General features: G+C 31.7%; 1 protein-coding gene and 2 long non-coding RNA genes across 4 annotated transcripts; 1 reads left to right on the top strand and 2 right to left on the bottom strand.

Moving 5' to 3' along the window:
* The first annotated feature begins 6,034 nt into the window (after positions 1-6,034).
* LOC102604322 (deSI-like protein At4g17486) lies at positions 6,035-7,965 on the top strand. Of its 2 annotated transcripts, none has more exons than XM_006356175.2 (3): positions 6,035-6,554; positions 6,670-6,957; positions 7,368-7,965. In XM_006356175.2, exons 1-3 carry the CDS (start codon positions 6,329-6,331, stop codon positions 7,802-7,804), a joined length of 951 nt encoding a protein of 316 aa, XP_006356237.1. In that variant the 5' UTR covers positions 6,035-6,328; the 3' UTR covers positions 7,805-7,965. The 2 variants fall into 2 exon arrangements, with proteins under 2 accessions (XP_006356237.1, XP_015168222.1); XM_015312736.1 differs by having other exon boundaries at positions 6,464-6,554; positions 6,666-6,957.
* On the bottom strand, positions 6,955-7,608 carry LOC107062277 (uncharacterized). The gene is made up of 2 exons (XR_001474534.1): positions 7,533-7,608; positions 6,955-7,466 (listed from the first exon to the last, which is right to left on the bottom strand). It is a non-coding gene; the product is annotated as an uncharacterized lncRNA (long non-coding RNA).
* On the bottom strand, positions 7,789-11,925 carry LOC102604648 (uncharacterized). Its single transcript, XR_368006.2, has 3 exons — positions 11,674-11,925; positions 9,042-9,391; positions 7,789-7,875 (listed from the first exon to the last, which is right to left on the bottom strand). It is a non-coding gene; the product is annotated as an uncharacterized lncRNA (long non-coding RNA).
* Positions 11,926-14,046: the final 2,121 nt, after the last annotated feature.

Raw genomic sequence — 14,046 nt, 5'->3', positions numbered from 1 at the left:
ATCCCCCCCCCCCCCACACCTTTCTTTTCTTTTTTTAACCGATTAAAAAAATAAAAATGTAGAATATCGATGAAGGTGAAAGCCCAATGACATTATGCATGCATGGTGTAGGGTTGGTGGGTCACTGAAAATATAGAGAACTATAGAAATAGGTTCCTCCATAATTGTGTATTAACAACTACTTGTACCTGAGCCTTTTTTTTTGTTATTATTAGTATTATTTTTCGTTTCTGCAGTAAATAAACAAGTGATATTTTTAGTTTGGTCACAGGATGTGACACCATTTAAGAAATTACTTGTTTCTAAAAAAATTAAAAAAAATGTTTTTATTAACTTACCCATAATAAATAAATATCTTGAAAAAAATGTATAGTAATTTTTAGCAAAACTTTCTTTATCTAAAGAAGGATAAAATTGGAAGAACGTTATTATATCTTCTTTGTAATCTAAAATATCACTTACTTAGAAACAAAATGGAAAAACTAAAACATCACTTAAAAACGGCAGGATGGGGAATATTACAATTTGGTTCAAGCTTGAGCGAAATGTTCATTAACGTATATTAGGGGCGGTAAAATCAAATTCAACCCGTCCAATTCGTTTAAATTTGGACGAATTATTGACCGGCCTATTTATTAGCTCAATCCATTTCAATTCAATCCATGTCTAATTAAAAATAGGATTAATATGTAACCTAAATTGGCTCATGAAAAATCTTGTCGAAATATTTTTAATAATTTTTTTTCAATTTGATATGTCGTTTATAGCCTTAATAAAGAAAAAATTAATTTTATCAGGTAATAAAATAGTGTTGGGTTTAGTAAGGTGTGAATGAGAAATAAAAAAGAGAAAGAACCAATGAAAGTGGGGGAACCAATTTTGGAGGGAAAATGAAAAGTCATTGCAAAGTGCAAATGAAAAGTCATTTTTACCATATTGGTAGAAGAAAGGAAATTGCTGTCCTTATATTAGGAAACACTTTCTTTAGTTCTTAAAGGGTTAAGAAGAAGGTGCCCCTCGCGCCGTCGTCATCGCTCGCTCAGCTTCGGCTTCGACAAATGATGTGATTGATAATATTTTTGGACAAAATTTATTTAATCAATCTTGTTAATTCATTTCTTTTCTCTTATAAATTAATTCAGAATGTTAGTTAAATAACATAATTAATTTGGCGCAACGAAATTTATTTGAAATTCATATGCAACGGTAATAACGTTTTTGAAGGGACCTGTTCCTTCCGAAAAGTCGTTATTTTTCCCAAAAGACACAACGTTCTGGAAAAAATAGGTCTGAACAGAATTGTCTGAACATACGCATTCCTTGTTGTAAATGGCTATAAATAGAGATGTTTTTTCCGATTTTCAACACTGAAATTATTTCCTCTCTGCATACATTTTCTTACATAAACAAAATTGTCGATCGACTGAGTCTGTGTGTGCTCTTGTTGCTGTTCTTGCGTTTGCTGAAGTTATTGAAGTTTGAGGTACCGCTACTTCTTTAACAGGTTAATCCATTTTATCTTGGGAGAAATTAATCTGCAACCTCAGGTACAGTGAGGGGATTAAATTTCTTAAGGAAACACATTGGTTTCTGTGGACTCAGATTAAAATCATTCAGTCTATTTCATCTACTTTCTGTTTCTGTATTTTTGACTAACCTGAATACAGGAGATAACAAATAGTTTAAAAGAATAAATAAAACAATTAAGCTTAGTAAAAAGTTGGGTTGGGTCTTGACCCGTAATGTAACCCATTCCTAATCCATTTTGATCCAAGTAAATTTAGGTTAGTTAAGTCTTGATTCGATTGTTATCTTAATCCATTATGATCCGTCCAAATTTGACCCAACCCGCCCAATTGTCACCCCTAATGTATGTATCTATATATATAATTTTTTAACGAATGAAACCTTGCGGTATCCTAGTTCAGCCATTTCTTAAAATTTACGTGCAATCAGTGCTACCAATTTTGTTTTTGTTCTTCATGTATTGACGTAGAAATGGAGAAAGTTCATTTTACTCATTGCATTAGGACAACTTGGCGTATTGAATTTCAGACGCAAGGATAGATAATGAGATAAATGTCAAAAACACACCTAAACTATCCCATCTTTTTGAGTTTCATACCTAAACTATTGAGAGTGTGAGTTTCATACCTAAACTATCATTTTTTTAGTTTGAGAAACACACCCCAATGGTGTGTGTAATGCACTCTCTCTTTTATTTTGAAAAAACCTTGACACATGACATTCCACATGGATAAAATATTTCACCTTGATAAAAATTAAATAATAAAACTATTAATATTAATTAAAAAATTAAATATTAAAGTATTACTATCCATAAAAAAAAAGTTATTTTAAATTATTTTTTTTACCCACTCCACCACCTCCTCTACGTACCCCCCAAAAAAAAATTGATATTTTTTTATTTTATAAAAAATAAAAATTCTACCCTATTCTAACCCTCCGGTCCTTATTTTTTCTTTTTTTTTTTTACATTTTTCTCATTTTGTGTTAGATATGTACGTACATATATTTTTAGATTTTTTTTTTACTAGTGTACGAATATAACATAAATAAATTAAAACTTAAAAAAAGTCTTGCGGTGGCCAGTAAAAAATATTTTCGATATGTACATATTTAACACTAAATGAGAAAAAAATTGGAAGCGGAGGGTTATGTGGGGAGAGTAGAATTTTTTTAAAAATAAAATAATATCTAAATTAGTATTTGAAAAGGGGGGAGGGAGAGGAGATGAAGTAAAAAAAAAGTACTTTTATAAAAGAAATTTAAACAAAAATAAACAAAAATAAATGACCGGGGGGTGGGGGGAGGGGGTGAGAAAAATATTTTACATTTTATTTTATAAAGAAATATTATTTTTTTGGATAATAATTTTTAAATTTTAAATTTTAACTAATACTAATAATTTATTTAATTTTTGTCAAAGTTGAATATTTTGTCCATATGGAGTGTGATGTGATAATTTTTTAAAATAAAAGAAAGAGTGTATTACACATACCATGATGAGAGTGGTATAACAAATATATGTGTGTTTCTCAAACTAAAAAATGATAGTTTAGGTATGAAACTCACACTCTCAATAGTTTAGGTATGAAACTCAAAAAAATGGTATAGTTTAAGTGTGTTTTTGACACTTATCTCAAAGATAATAGTAATGAAATCAAATACTCACACGCTTAAGTGTTCCTTTTTAAAGATTTCATGACATGAAACGTTTTAAAATGTCATTTGAAATAAACTTTAATTATAGTTCACATTCACATGTTCAAACTAGATCCAATCATCTTTACCTCGACAAACAAGTCATCATACGATGATCATCCACATTAATTAATCATTCATAAAAAACTCACTCTTTTATATATAATATTTTACTCAAGATTTCATGATACAAAATTATATAATACCTTGACGCAACGTACGTGTTGAAAGTGCAGTATATATACCAATTATATAAGTTGGAATTGAAGAAAATAATCAATTGTATTTTGGGTTTATAATTCAAGCCCAATTTGTCTTGTGCGTTATTCTAAGGGATCTTTAATATTTGACCCTATTTATTCAACATACATGCCCCCAAAGGCCAAAGCTAAGCATGCTTTACAAAATATCTTATCTCCCTTTACGTTTTTGTTTGACTTGATTTAATTCATTATTCTTGGTTTCCCAGAGACAAATGAGAACCAAATGTGGTTGCATTAATTATAATTTAAATACCAATATATAAATTAAATATTTTCTACTTGAGATATATATTAAGTAAAGGTAAAGAAGACTAATCTTAGGTTCTAAACAAAAAGCACTTGACTTTCTTGAAAAATCTAGCTCATTTCTTTTTTCTTTTTTTTCCGTCTCGTATTTATATTGGAACTCAACTAAATTCGAATTCACACCGAGAAGTTCCATATTGAAGGTTAAGCGTTCCCTAACAAAGGCGACTCTGTATCCAAGAGGACTCGAATATGAAACCTCTGGTTAAAAATGAAAAAATACTTATCACTCCACCACAATCCTTACGTGGTATCTAACTCATTTCTCTTAATCTGACAATATTATCTTCTTCCTTTGATACTAATAGAATATTTATGTTTTCATTATACCAAACAACTACGTAGTAAAAGAATTTCGTGTAAAATTTGTGAGAATCAAAATTTTAATTTGTCATAAATTCACATTAAGCAAGTCAAAAGCAGGTACCGATTGATAATTATTCTTCAAGACACGAATTATTTAAAGGTACTTATCAAAAAACAATCCATGTTCTTTGTTTTCAATCAATGTGTCTTCTTGACAAAGATGTTTAAACCAAAAAAATATTCAGAGATTATTAAAAGGATTAATCACAAACATATCTTATGGATTTTGAGATCAAAATCAAATAGTACAAGTATCATTCTACACAATTTTATATTTTTCTTGAAAGTCATTTTAGTTGTAAATTGGCTAATAATTAATTAACCACCTAATGTTTTTAAAATAAGGTAGGCTAGGTGCTAGAAAGGGCAGTTAGAGACATAATTGGCCTCTCTAAAGTTGATTAAGAATGATGATTATTATTTTTATATCTATTAATTATTTATGTATGATAAAGGAAAAAGGGAGAAAAAGAATCAAAGAAAAGGAATACAAGGAGGCAGGGACAAATATGTTGCATTCTCCTTAAATTTCTTGGTAGAAAACGACAGAGTGTAAACTAATCAACAATGTTAGAAAACTACATGTGTTTTCTTTGTCATATTGACATAACTATATTATAGGGTAAATCAAATAGGACTTGTCAGGGGTTTATCCGAATCCCCTTCGACAGAAAATATTATTATTTATACATAATTAAAATTATTTTTTATGTATATACAGTAGATGTCGAATCCCCTTTGATTAATTTGTATGTTTACTTCTTCAAATTTTGAACCCCCTTATTAAAAATTCTAGCTCCGCCACTGCTTACAAGGGTGTTACTTGGTTTGTTTCATTAAGACTCCTTTGTCCCTTTTTACCGGTTGATTTTTGATTTTTTAATTGCTATTTTTGATAAATCAAGAAAAAGATAATATTTTTTACATATTATATCGTTAATTTATTTAGAGAGTTAAGTAATATTTTTGAAAAAGTAGAACATTTTTAATGAAGTAAATTGATTTTGAAATTATATCAATTAATATGATAAAATGGTAAATTCACTATATCAATTATTATTATCTTAATAAGTGTGTCAAGTAAAAAATGAACATAGGGACAAAGGGAGTACTTGTTTGGCTATGAAAATTTACTAGTAGTTATACTTATTAATGAACTTCAAGTGAAATATAAAGATACTCCCTCCGTCTCATATTAGATGAAGATCTCACTAGAAAATATTTTTTCACATATTACTTGATCACTTACTAAATTAGGATAGAATTAATTAATTTTTTCTATTTTTCCCCTACAATTAATATGACCTTTGAAAGTTTTAAACAAATTTTGAAGATTCAAAATTTCTTTTTTCAAGAGGCTAACTACACTTGGTACTATTTAAGAATATAAACTATTTTTTCAAAATTTCTTTTTCAATTTTTAATATAAACAACATAATACTAACTCCTAAAACAACTTCTTTTTTTTCTAACGTTAAAGCACACCTATTTACCTATAGATTTTAAACCATTTCATTGATCACTAAACCCTATTAATGACTCATCCATAATACTCTATTCGTTCATTTTTAATTGTCATAATTTTTCTTTTTAGAGTCAAACTTTAAAAAATTTGACTAATATTTTATAATGCATATTTTTTTTATCATATTGATATGCCAAAAAATGCAAATTATAGTACGTATAGTTTTTGAATATCTAAATTTTTTGTTTAAAATATCAAATTAATGTAATCTAATTTAACTTTGAAAATTGATCAAATTGACTTTTGAAAAACGCAACTTGACAAATAAAAGCGGACGGAGAAAGTACTATTTAAAATAAAAAAAAACTCAAAAATTGTCTAAAATGCGGACCAATAATTTTCTTTATAAAAATTTGGATAGAGTGCAGAGTCCACAGTACAGAAATCAGTTTAAAATAGAAGAGAAATCACAGATCATCATTCCACAATACACTCTCAGCCACCATTATAATACACTCTTCGGCTGAAAGATTCCAATTTTCCAACTAATCTCTTCTCCTCCTTTTATACCTACCGGTACGGCCACTGTATCGCCGCCGGTGGTACCCTCAGTCCCCACTCCACCGCCAACTCCAAAATAAGAGGACCCACATTTCCTCTTTCATTTACCTACCAAGTACTGCCCACATATACCAGAAATTCAATGCAACTCAATCAATCGGAAAATTCAGAATTCTCTTTCTTTACATCTTCACAATGCGAGGAACCTGAAAAGTTCCTCTGTTTTTATTTCAAGATGCTCTGCTGCAAAAAATCAGTTAATAATGGCCGTGGATCGGTGCCGGTGTACTTAAACGTATACGATCTAACTCCGATGAATGGTTATGCTTATTGGCTGGGTCTCGGAGTTTACCATTCCGGCGTTCAAGGTCAGTTACTCAATCTTCAAACTTTTCATTGTTATTCAGATCTGGTTTTTTCTTAATTAACTGTAGCAAAGTTTATACTAATTATTTGTTGATGGTGGTGGGTTATGGTAGCTAGTTCATGGAGTTGAGTATGCATTTGGAGCTCATGAGTATCCAAGTACTGGAATTTTCGAAGGGGAGCCGAAAAAGTGTGAAGGATTTATTTTCAGGAAGACAATTTTGATCGGATGGACGGAGAAGACACCTAGAGAAGTAAGAAGAGTTATGGAAGAACTTGCTGATAAGTATAAAGGAAATGCTTACAATCTTATTACTAAGAATTGTAACCATTTCTGTAGTGATGCTTGTGTTAAACTCACTAACAATCCAATTCCCAGTTGGGTTAATCGACTAGCAAGAATTGGTAAGATTTTCAGTCAGATTTATTGTTTCACATGCTTGAATATTCGGAAAATACATTTTAAAATGTTTGGTCAAAATTCAAACACTTTGAATAGTTAAGTGTTACATAAATTGGGACGGAGAGAGTACCTTGTTTTCTAGACATGTTGAATCAGGAAGCTTCTGGGTAGTTTCATAGAAGTCTCAATGTTTGTTCTTGGCAATGATTTTTTGCAGTCATTGCAGAAGATTCCTACCGAGTTCAGTGGCTGCGTTGAAAGTTTTTCGTAGCCTTTAACACGATAGGAATCTTCAACATGAGCTTGTTGCAGTCATTGAAGGGGTTATAAAGTTCTCAAGTTTGAATAGTTAGTGTTCTGCAACTTGTTGATATGAGAAATTTATTAACTTGGTAATTGTTGGTGTGTGTAGGTTTCGTTTGCCATTGTATTGTTCCAATGAGCTTAAAGTCTACCAAAGTTCGCCACCATCGGATGGAGGACAAGGCAAGTGAAGGGAACAGCAAGAAACCTCAGAGCAGCTTGAATAACCAGACTCCGTCTTCGAATCCATCAGGTGAAGGGGACAAGAAGAAACCTCAGAGCAGCTTGAATAACCAGACTCCGTCTTCGAATCCATCGGGTGAAGGGGACAAGAAGAAACCGCAGAGCAGCTCGAATAAGCCGACTACATCTTCAAATCCATCAAACAACAAGAAACCTCAGAGTAGCTCGAATAAGACGACTCCTTCAAATCCATCGTCAGTTTCTTTGCAGTCTCCTCCAATTGCCAAATCCAAAAGTAGTAACGAAACCAGAAGCCCACTACCTCCATCTACGCCGTTGACGTCAGATTCGAATGCATCCTAGAATTTCCTTATGCAGAAAGGCCAATGCTTTATTTGATTCACCTTTATTCTTTTGCTCGTTTCTTCATAATGCTAACAAATATTGTATATGCAAATGCTTTCAGTGGAAATGAAAATCTAAAATATGCAGCAACAAGCAAATGGAAGTTAATCTTTTATCTATTAATAGGCTTATTACAATCATCGTAAAATTAGTTGAACCGTGATATTGAACCTGAACTGAGCGGAATGGATACAGAGAAATATACTGCAAATCACACTAATATAGAATTAGGACATTATTGTTTGATTAACTACTCAACAACTATGTTGCTCGGATTCTTCAAAAAAGTCAATTGGGTGCATGTCATATTCCCCAAAAATACACTATTTTTGGAGAATCCGACATGGGTGCGGCATCGAAAGTGAAGAGTTCCCACAACTTAGTTCAACAATTCTCTTGATTATGGGTTATGTTGGGGAGAATACAGAGTTGTTCCAACCAGGACAACACTTGAAAGGAAGGGGAGCTTTCACAATGTGGTCACACTGATGAGGAAGTCACTGTTTATCCTTCTGAAAAAGGGTGAAGAGAAAAACAAAGCTTTATAGTATGATATTGAAAGCCTGTGAAGGTTATGTGCTTTTCCTTTTACAGTGTTTTTTTTTTGGGTTCAAAGAGCTATTATTTGCCTTTCAACAGCTTTGGACAAATCAGATCACTTTTTTTCTTTTGATATATACAGACACGTCACATTTGTCCCCAATCTTTATTCTAGTGAACCAATTCGTAGTCCCAAAGGCCAATACTATACCTGAGAGGTGACTATAATTGACCAAAAGATATCATCAATCAATGTATTCAAAAGTTCCAACCACACTTTTCGTGCTGTTGATATTTCCATTCATACCATTTATCCTATATTTTCAATTTTTTCCAAAAACAATGACTGGAATCCAAGATAAATGACTACCCTTCTCCTTCACATCACAAGTTTTGAATAATTTACAAGGATAGGATACATAACCCGGAAAAAGCAACAAAAACAAATGAATAGCACTCAATTTAATTTTTTTGGGTAAAAAAGGAGGTAGTCCTAGATAAGGCGATAAGTTATTCAGCAATGACTAGAATTACTCAAAAAATTCATTACATATATAAGGGTAGAATGTGCAAAGCTTGATGAATAGGGAGCTATGGCACTACCACACAAAGTTAAGATGTAAAAGAGAGCATACGGAAAATAACGTACACTGACCTCTTCAGGATGAATGCATTAAATGTGGAATTATAGTAGCTTAGCTGACTTAAACATGGTATCACACCCCTACACCAGGTAGCTAAGCCTCCCACATTTGTTGAACTTCCACTTCCATCAATCATAGAAAATTGCATCGCTTCAGTTATCTCGGAATAAACCACACTGAAGGGAATCAAACATCCATGAGTTACAACTTACAGCTTTGGAGCTCCTGTTACACTAAAAGAACTTGCCAGCATCCACGTGAACCATCTTGTTAAAACCTCAAATTCAGGGGATACTTTACCACAATATAAACCAATGGAGAAAGTTCTATCAGCTGATACAAGAGAAGGTTTTAAATGGCACTGCATGTTTGCACCACGATATAAGTGAGACAGAATGTTCAAATTTAAATCATTTAATGACATAAATAAAGAACAGTTCCATTACAAAGTATTCCCAGTTAACCATTACAGTCCCTCCATAAATGGAATTAAGTATTTTTTAACTAGGTACAGAACGGCGAAGTTACTAGGCATATATTAGCATACATCTAGCAATATTTAGAATAAATAACTTTCCACCCCACATGTTGAACTCACTTATCTTCAACAAGGAACACAATTCTTCATTTCTCTGCTAAGTAAGGTTCTTATTTATTCTAATCATTGTCTTTATTATTTGTGTTTGCTTTACATGTTCTAAGGATTGCGATTATAGCAAAAATCTTTAAGGGTTGAGCAGACAAACAAAAGGGAACTATTTATGGTTTCCATGCAAAGGGTACAGAAGCTCAAAATAACTCTGTCAAGAATCAAGATAAGCTTGAGCATAGTACTTCAAGGGTCCAGTGTTAGAAACATGACAGGAATGTAATACAGCTTTAGAGGTTTGGGAAACCGCATCAGGGGTGTAGGGTGTGGACAAGCAGCAAACCTGCTAGTCTCATGTTTTGGTAATGCTAATTTCCTTGCATCAACAGACAACCATAACAACCAAATTTTAGTTTAAGCGGGATGAAGTCTGCACATAAATTGCTATTATTTTCAGGAGTCTCCAGCCAGTAAAAATATGCTTTAACAATGAATTATTTCAAAGAGGTATTCATTTCACTTCTGCACTATGCATGAGTATGAAAATATTTAACCCCCTGCCTGGTAAAGGAAACTATCGATCAGCATTATTGAGCAACCATACAGGTCAGATCCAGCTAAACAGACTTTGTTCCAATAATGGTGGAAGACTTTGCTTTATCAGTATGCTGTCTTCTGATGGAACATTTAAGACTTGATAAAATTAACGTGCAGCTTACTATCATTTCCATTCAGGTTTTTTATCTTTCAATAATATGGGCTAACCATATCTCAAGTCAGAACAATAAAAGAGCATTCTACTTCAGGATGTAAATCTAACATTCTCAAGGAACTTCTCCATAAAAACAATATACATATTCAAGCTTCCAGGTCTCAATCTTCAATATCTGATTTTGGATCCACCACAGATGTTGCAAGCCTCCATATTTCAGAGTTTTCTGCTGTTATATTGGCAATATCCTCAACTGACACCAGAATATATGAGAATACCAATAGGCAGCCAGCCAACTCTAAATCTACCCCTGAACAATGCTGCATCTAGCATGAGATTGGCTTCCACTTATAGGTGTTTGCTGCTTGAGATCCAGCTCTAAACGTTCAGCTTTTTTTGTCTCTAAAAGCACATACTTATTCAGTTGTCATCAAAATGGGACGTAGGTGAGCCTAAGTCAAAACTACCATGTCCGTATTCAATCAAAACGAGATGATTCGTTCCATTCGCTTGGCTATATTCGACTAAAATCCAGAGGGGACAGACGGTACCAAGCAACTTATCTCTCTGTTCAAAGCTTTAACTACTTCACCTATTTCCAGTGAAGAACACTCACGACATTGTTTCTAGGCTCAGTTTTCCAATATTTAAGTTACTTCAGTTGGTTTGTTAGGCTCCAGACCAATTGGAGGCTTATAATTTTCATCTTCACTAACAGCCACCTTATGTAGACATTAATGATTTGATCTAAACCTTATCCCCTATCAGTTTCCTCTAGACAAATCCATAACCAAACCTCCAACAGAAAAATGTTCAACTCTGCTGCAATATCCTGGAGTCATAAGCTCTCGGATATCCAATTAACACAACCAAGGATCAGTAAAATAGTAGAAGATTGAAGGATATGCAAAGAAGCTTAATTATCTAATAATATCTTAACAATACTTACCTGTTAAGAAAACTCTTTTTGTAGATTGAGCAATAATTTGGTCAGGAGTGTGGTTGTCTATTATAATTAGATGAAGCTCGTAAAAACGGAAGCTCTCAATATAGCTAAAACCAAATTCAATAAATGGAGTCCGGTAGCCAATTGAATATGAGAAATGGCGCTTCATATCATTTTAAGTGGAATTCAAACTGAAAAGCAAGCACAAATATACTAGTTTGTGTTGATCAAGCCCTTGATCTTCGAATACAGAATTTATATGATGCTTAAGCAATTTTATTATATGCATAATAATCACACTGCGAGAAGCGAATCGAAACAAAGTAATAACATTTACTTGATCGAATCCATATAGGCTGAACGAAAAGCAGAAGCAAAATCAAAAACTTAATTTACCTTGATTTCAGAGGTCGACGCACGCAATTACGTAAATTGGGACTGTGGAATTGAGGAATTTTCTTCATTGATGAATCTGGCAGCCGCAGGGACTGAGGAGAGAACGGAGATGGAGTCTTTCAACACTCATTTCATCGTCTTCTCGTCCTTCCGGCTCTCGCCGACCGGCGTCACATGGAAAGCACGTGATGCCCTATAATTTTATTTTAATTTTCTTCAAGAAAAATAAAAAGAGAAAATCCTGCATATGTGTCATTTCCTTTTTCTAAGCTAGCGTTTGGCCATAGATTTCCAAATATATTTGGCAAATATTATTTGGGTGAAGATTTGGGTGAAATTTCACCATGTGTTTGGCCATAGTATTTGGGAAATATATTTCATTTTTTTAAGAAATATGACTTATGCCCATAAGTTTTTAAAACTATCAAAACTAACCATAAATTTGTATTACATAGCAAAATAGAAATGTCGCGTAACAAGATTCATGACTTCCGCAACAAATCAAAAAGCATCATTATAGTAAATAGTCGCATCGTTAAAAAAGACTAGTACAAATCATGATAATGAAAATACAACTAATATGAATTTGAAAAAGAAGAAGAAAACAGAAGGAAATAAATATTGCAATGTATGCTCTTGTACATGAAAGCTCTTTATAATAGAAAAATTTATTAATTGAGTTAGTTAGCAAATGGAGATTTGATTGAGTTGGTTGGTGTTAATAAATAAAGTGTTTTGTAAAAGATAAAAGTTTGGTGTTAAATTTGAATTTTTAAAACTTTCCAAATAATGAGATTTGGCCCAAATACTAGAAAAAACTAGTATTTGGGAATTTGGGTTATTTGCCAAAAAAATTTGCCAAATAATGAGAAAGTGTATGGACAAACAATATTTGCCAAATTTTTTCCCAAGTTTTACTTGGGAAATCTATGGCCAAACGGGCCCTAAGAAATCATGGAAAATAGAATATATTTTACCTGGAGGTCAATATATTCTACCCTCTTCAAATTTAACGCGTAAATTTCATAAGCTATATTGTTATTGTTATTTACCAACATAGCATATTTAGGATCATTTTGTCCATAAATAAATTGTGGATGGAATTATATTTGAACATAAAAATGTTAGTATAATTTGTTTCAAAATTTTAAATGTACATGTTTTTACTTCCATTTTTAACTCCAAAAATTCAACTTTTTCTCAAGTTGTAGTCATGTCCAAATTACACAACTCCAATGCTAAAATATCATTTTCAACTTTTTTTCAAATGCTGTTCTCTCTAAACTTTACATTTATTATGTCCAAATGCCTACTTTTGGAAATTTTGCTCAATTTTTCCCCGCTCCGAACTCCTTAGTATAGTGTAATTAATTATAGAATTAAATATTAAAAATGTAAGTTAAAGCTATTAGGAATTGTTTGGTAGAGTGTATTAGCAAAAAATATATGCATCATCTATGTATATTAATAATAAATTGTTTGATATATTTTTTATGTTATGTATAACTAATGCTTTATATTATTCGTGTGATTAGAGCCTTTGGATGTGTTAAATTTAGTAATTTACCACAAGTACTCCTATAACATATATATCCAAACATGAATATTATTCCAAGGATATATTCATTGATGAATCCATATTGATTTCTTCTAGTTGATTCAATAGAAAATTATAGCAAAAAAGGAGCAAGGATATTTTTTGTTTGTTTGTTCTACATTGTCAATGCATATTTCTCTCATTATAGTTTTCATTAGCTTTTCCATTTGGTAACTAAATAGATTATAAATTAAGAATAGCATATATAAGTACATAAAAACCAAGTAGAATTCCAGTTAGCTCAAATTAATGGAACAAAATAATATAAGATTTATTTATTGATGAGAGTCAATTTGTAGAAAATTTAGAGAAGATATTTTTACTCATAAAAAGCTATCCATGTGCTAGTCTTAAATTGGTGTTGATTGCATGAAAAGACGATTTTAATTTTTCTTGTTATAAAAAATAGTTTTGAACCGTCGATGATTTTCACGATTAAACTTATTTCACATCAAATATTCTGTTCAAATTTATTGAACGTGTGTTAAATAACAAATGATCCATTTGTACCATAAGAAGGTGAACGATGAAACATGTATATTATACGTACATGATAAGAATTAAGAATATATTGTTTGCATATACAAAAGGGGTAGAATATGTAATATAAAAGTTATGAGTGGACGTGAATTCATGATAGTTTCTTCCGACACCTTATATATGTACATTAAATATGAATAAATATCTGATTATGAAATTTAATATTAATTCTAGATCGTTATAGGCCTTAAAACAATGTATTTATCTTTGTTATCTGCTGATATACATTAATCAAC

The sequence above is a fragment of the Solanum tuberosum genome, unplaced genomic scaffold (genome assembly GCF_000226075.1).
Source record: "Solanum tuberosum cultivar DM 1-3 516 R44 unplaced genomic scaffold, SolTub_3.0 scf00215, whole genome shotgun sequence".
NCBI lineage: Eukaryota > Viridiplantae > Streptophyta > Magnoliopsida > Solanales > Solanaceae > Solanum > Solanum tuberosum.
This window is presented reverse-complemented; position numbering and strand designations above follow the sequence as displayed.

Excerpts from the sequence above, each read along its gene's own strand:
- LOC102604322 (XM_006356175.2), top strand. The coding sequence starts at position 6,329 with ATGCAACTCAATCAATCGGAAAATTCAGAATTCTCTTTCTTTACATCT. Across the intron at positions 6,555-6,669 it reads TTACCATTCCGGCGTTCAAG|TTCATGGAGTTGAGTATGCA; the intron begins GTCAGTTACTCA and ends TATGGTAGCTAG. Across the intron at positions 6,958-7,367 it reads TAATCGACTAGCAAGAATTG|GTTTCGTTTGCCATTGTATT; the intron begins GTAAGATTTTCA and ends TGGTGTGTGTAG.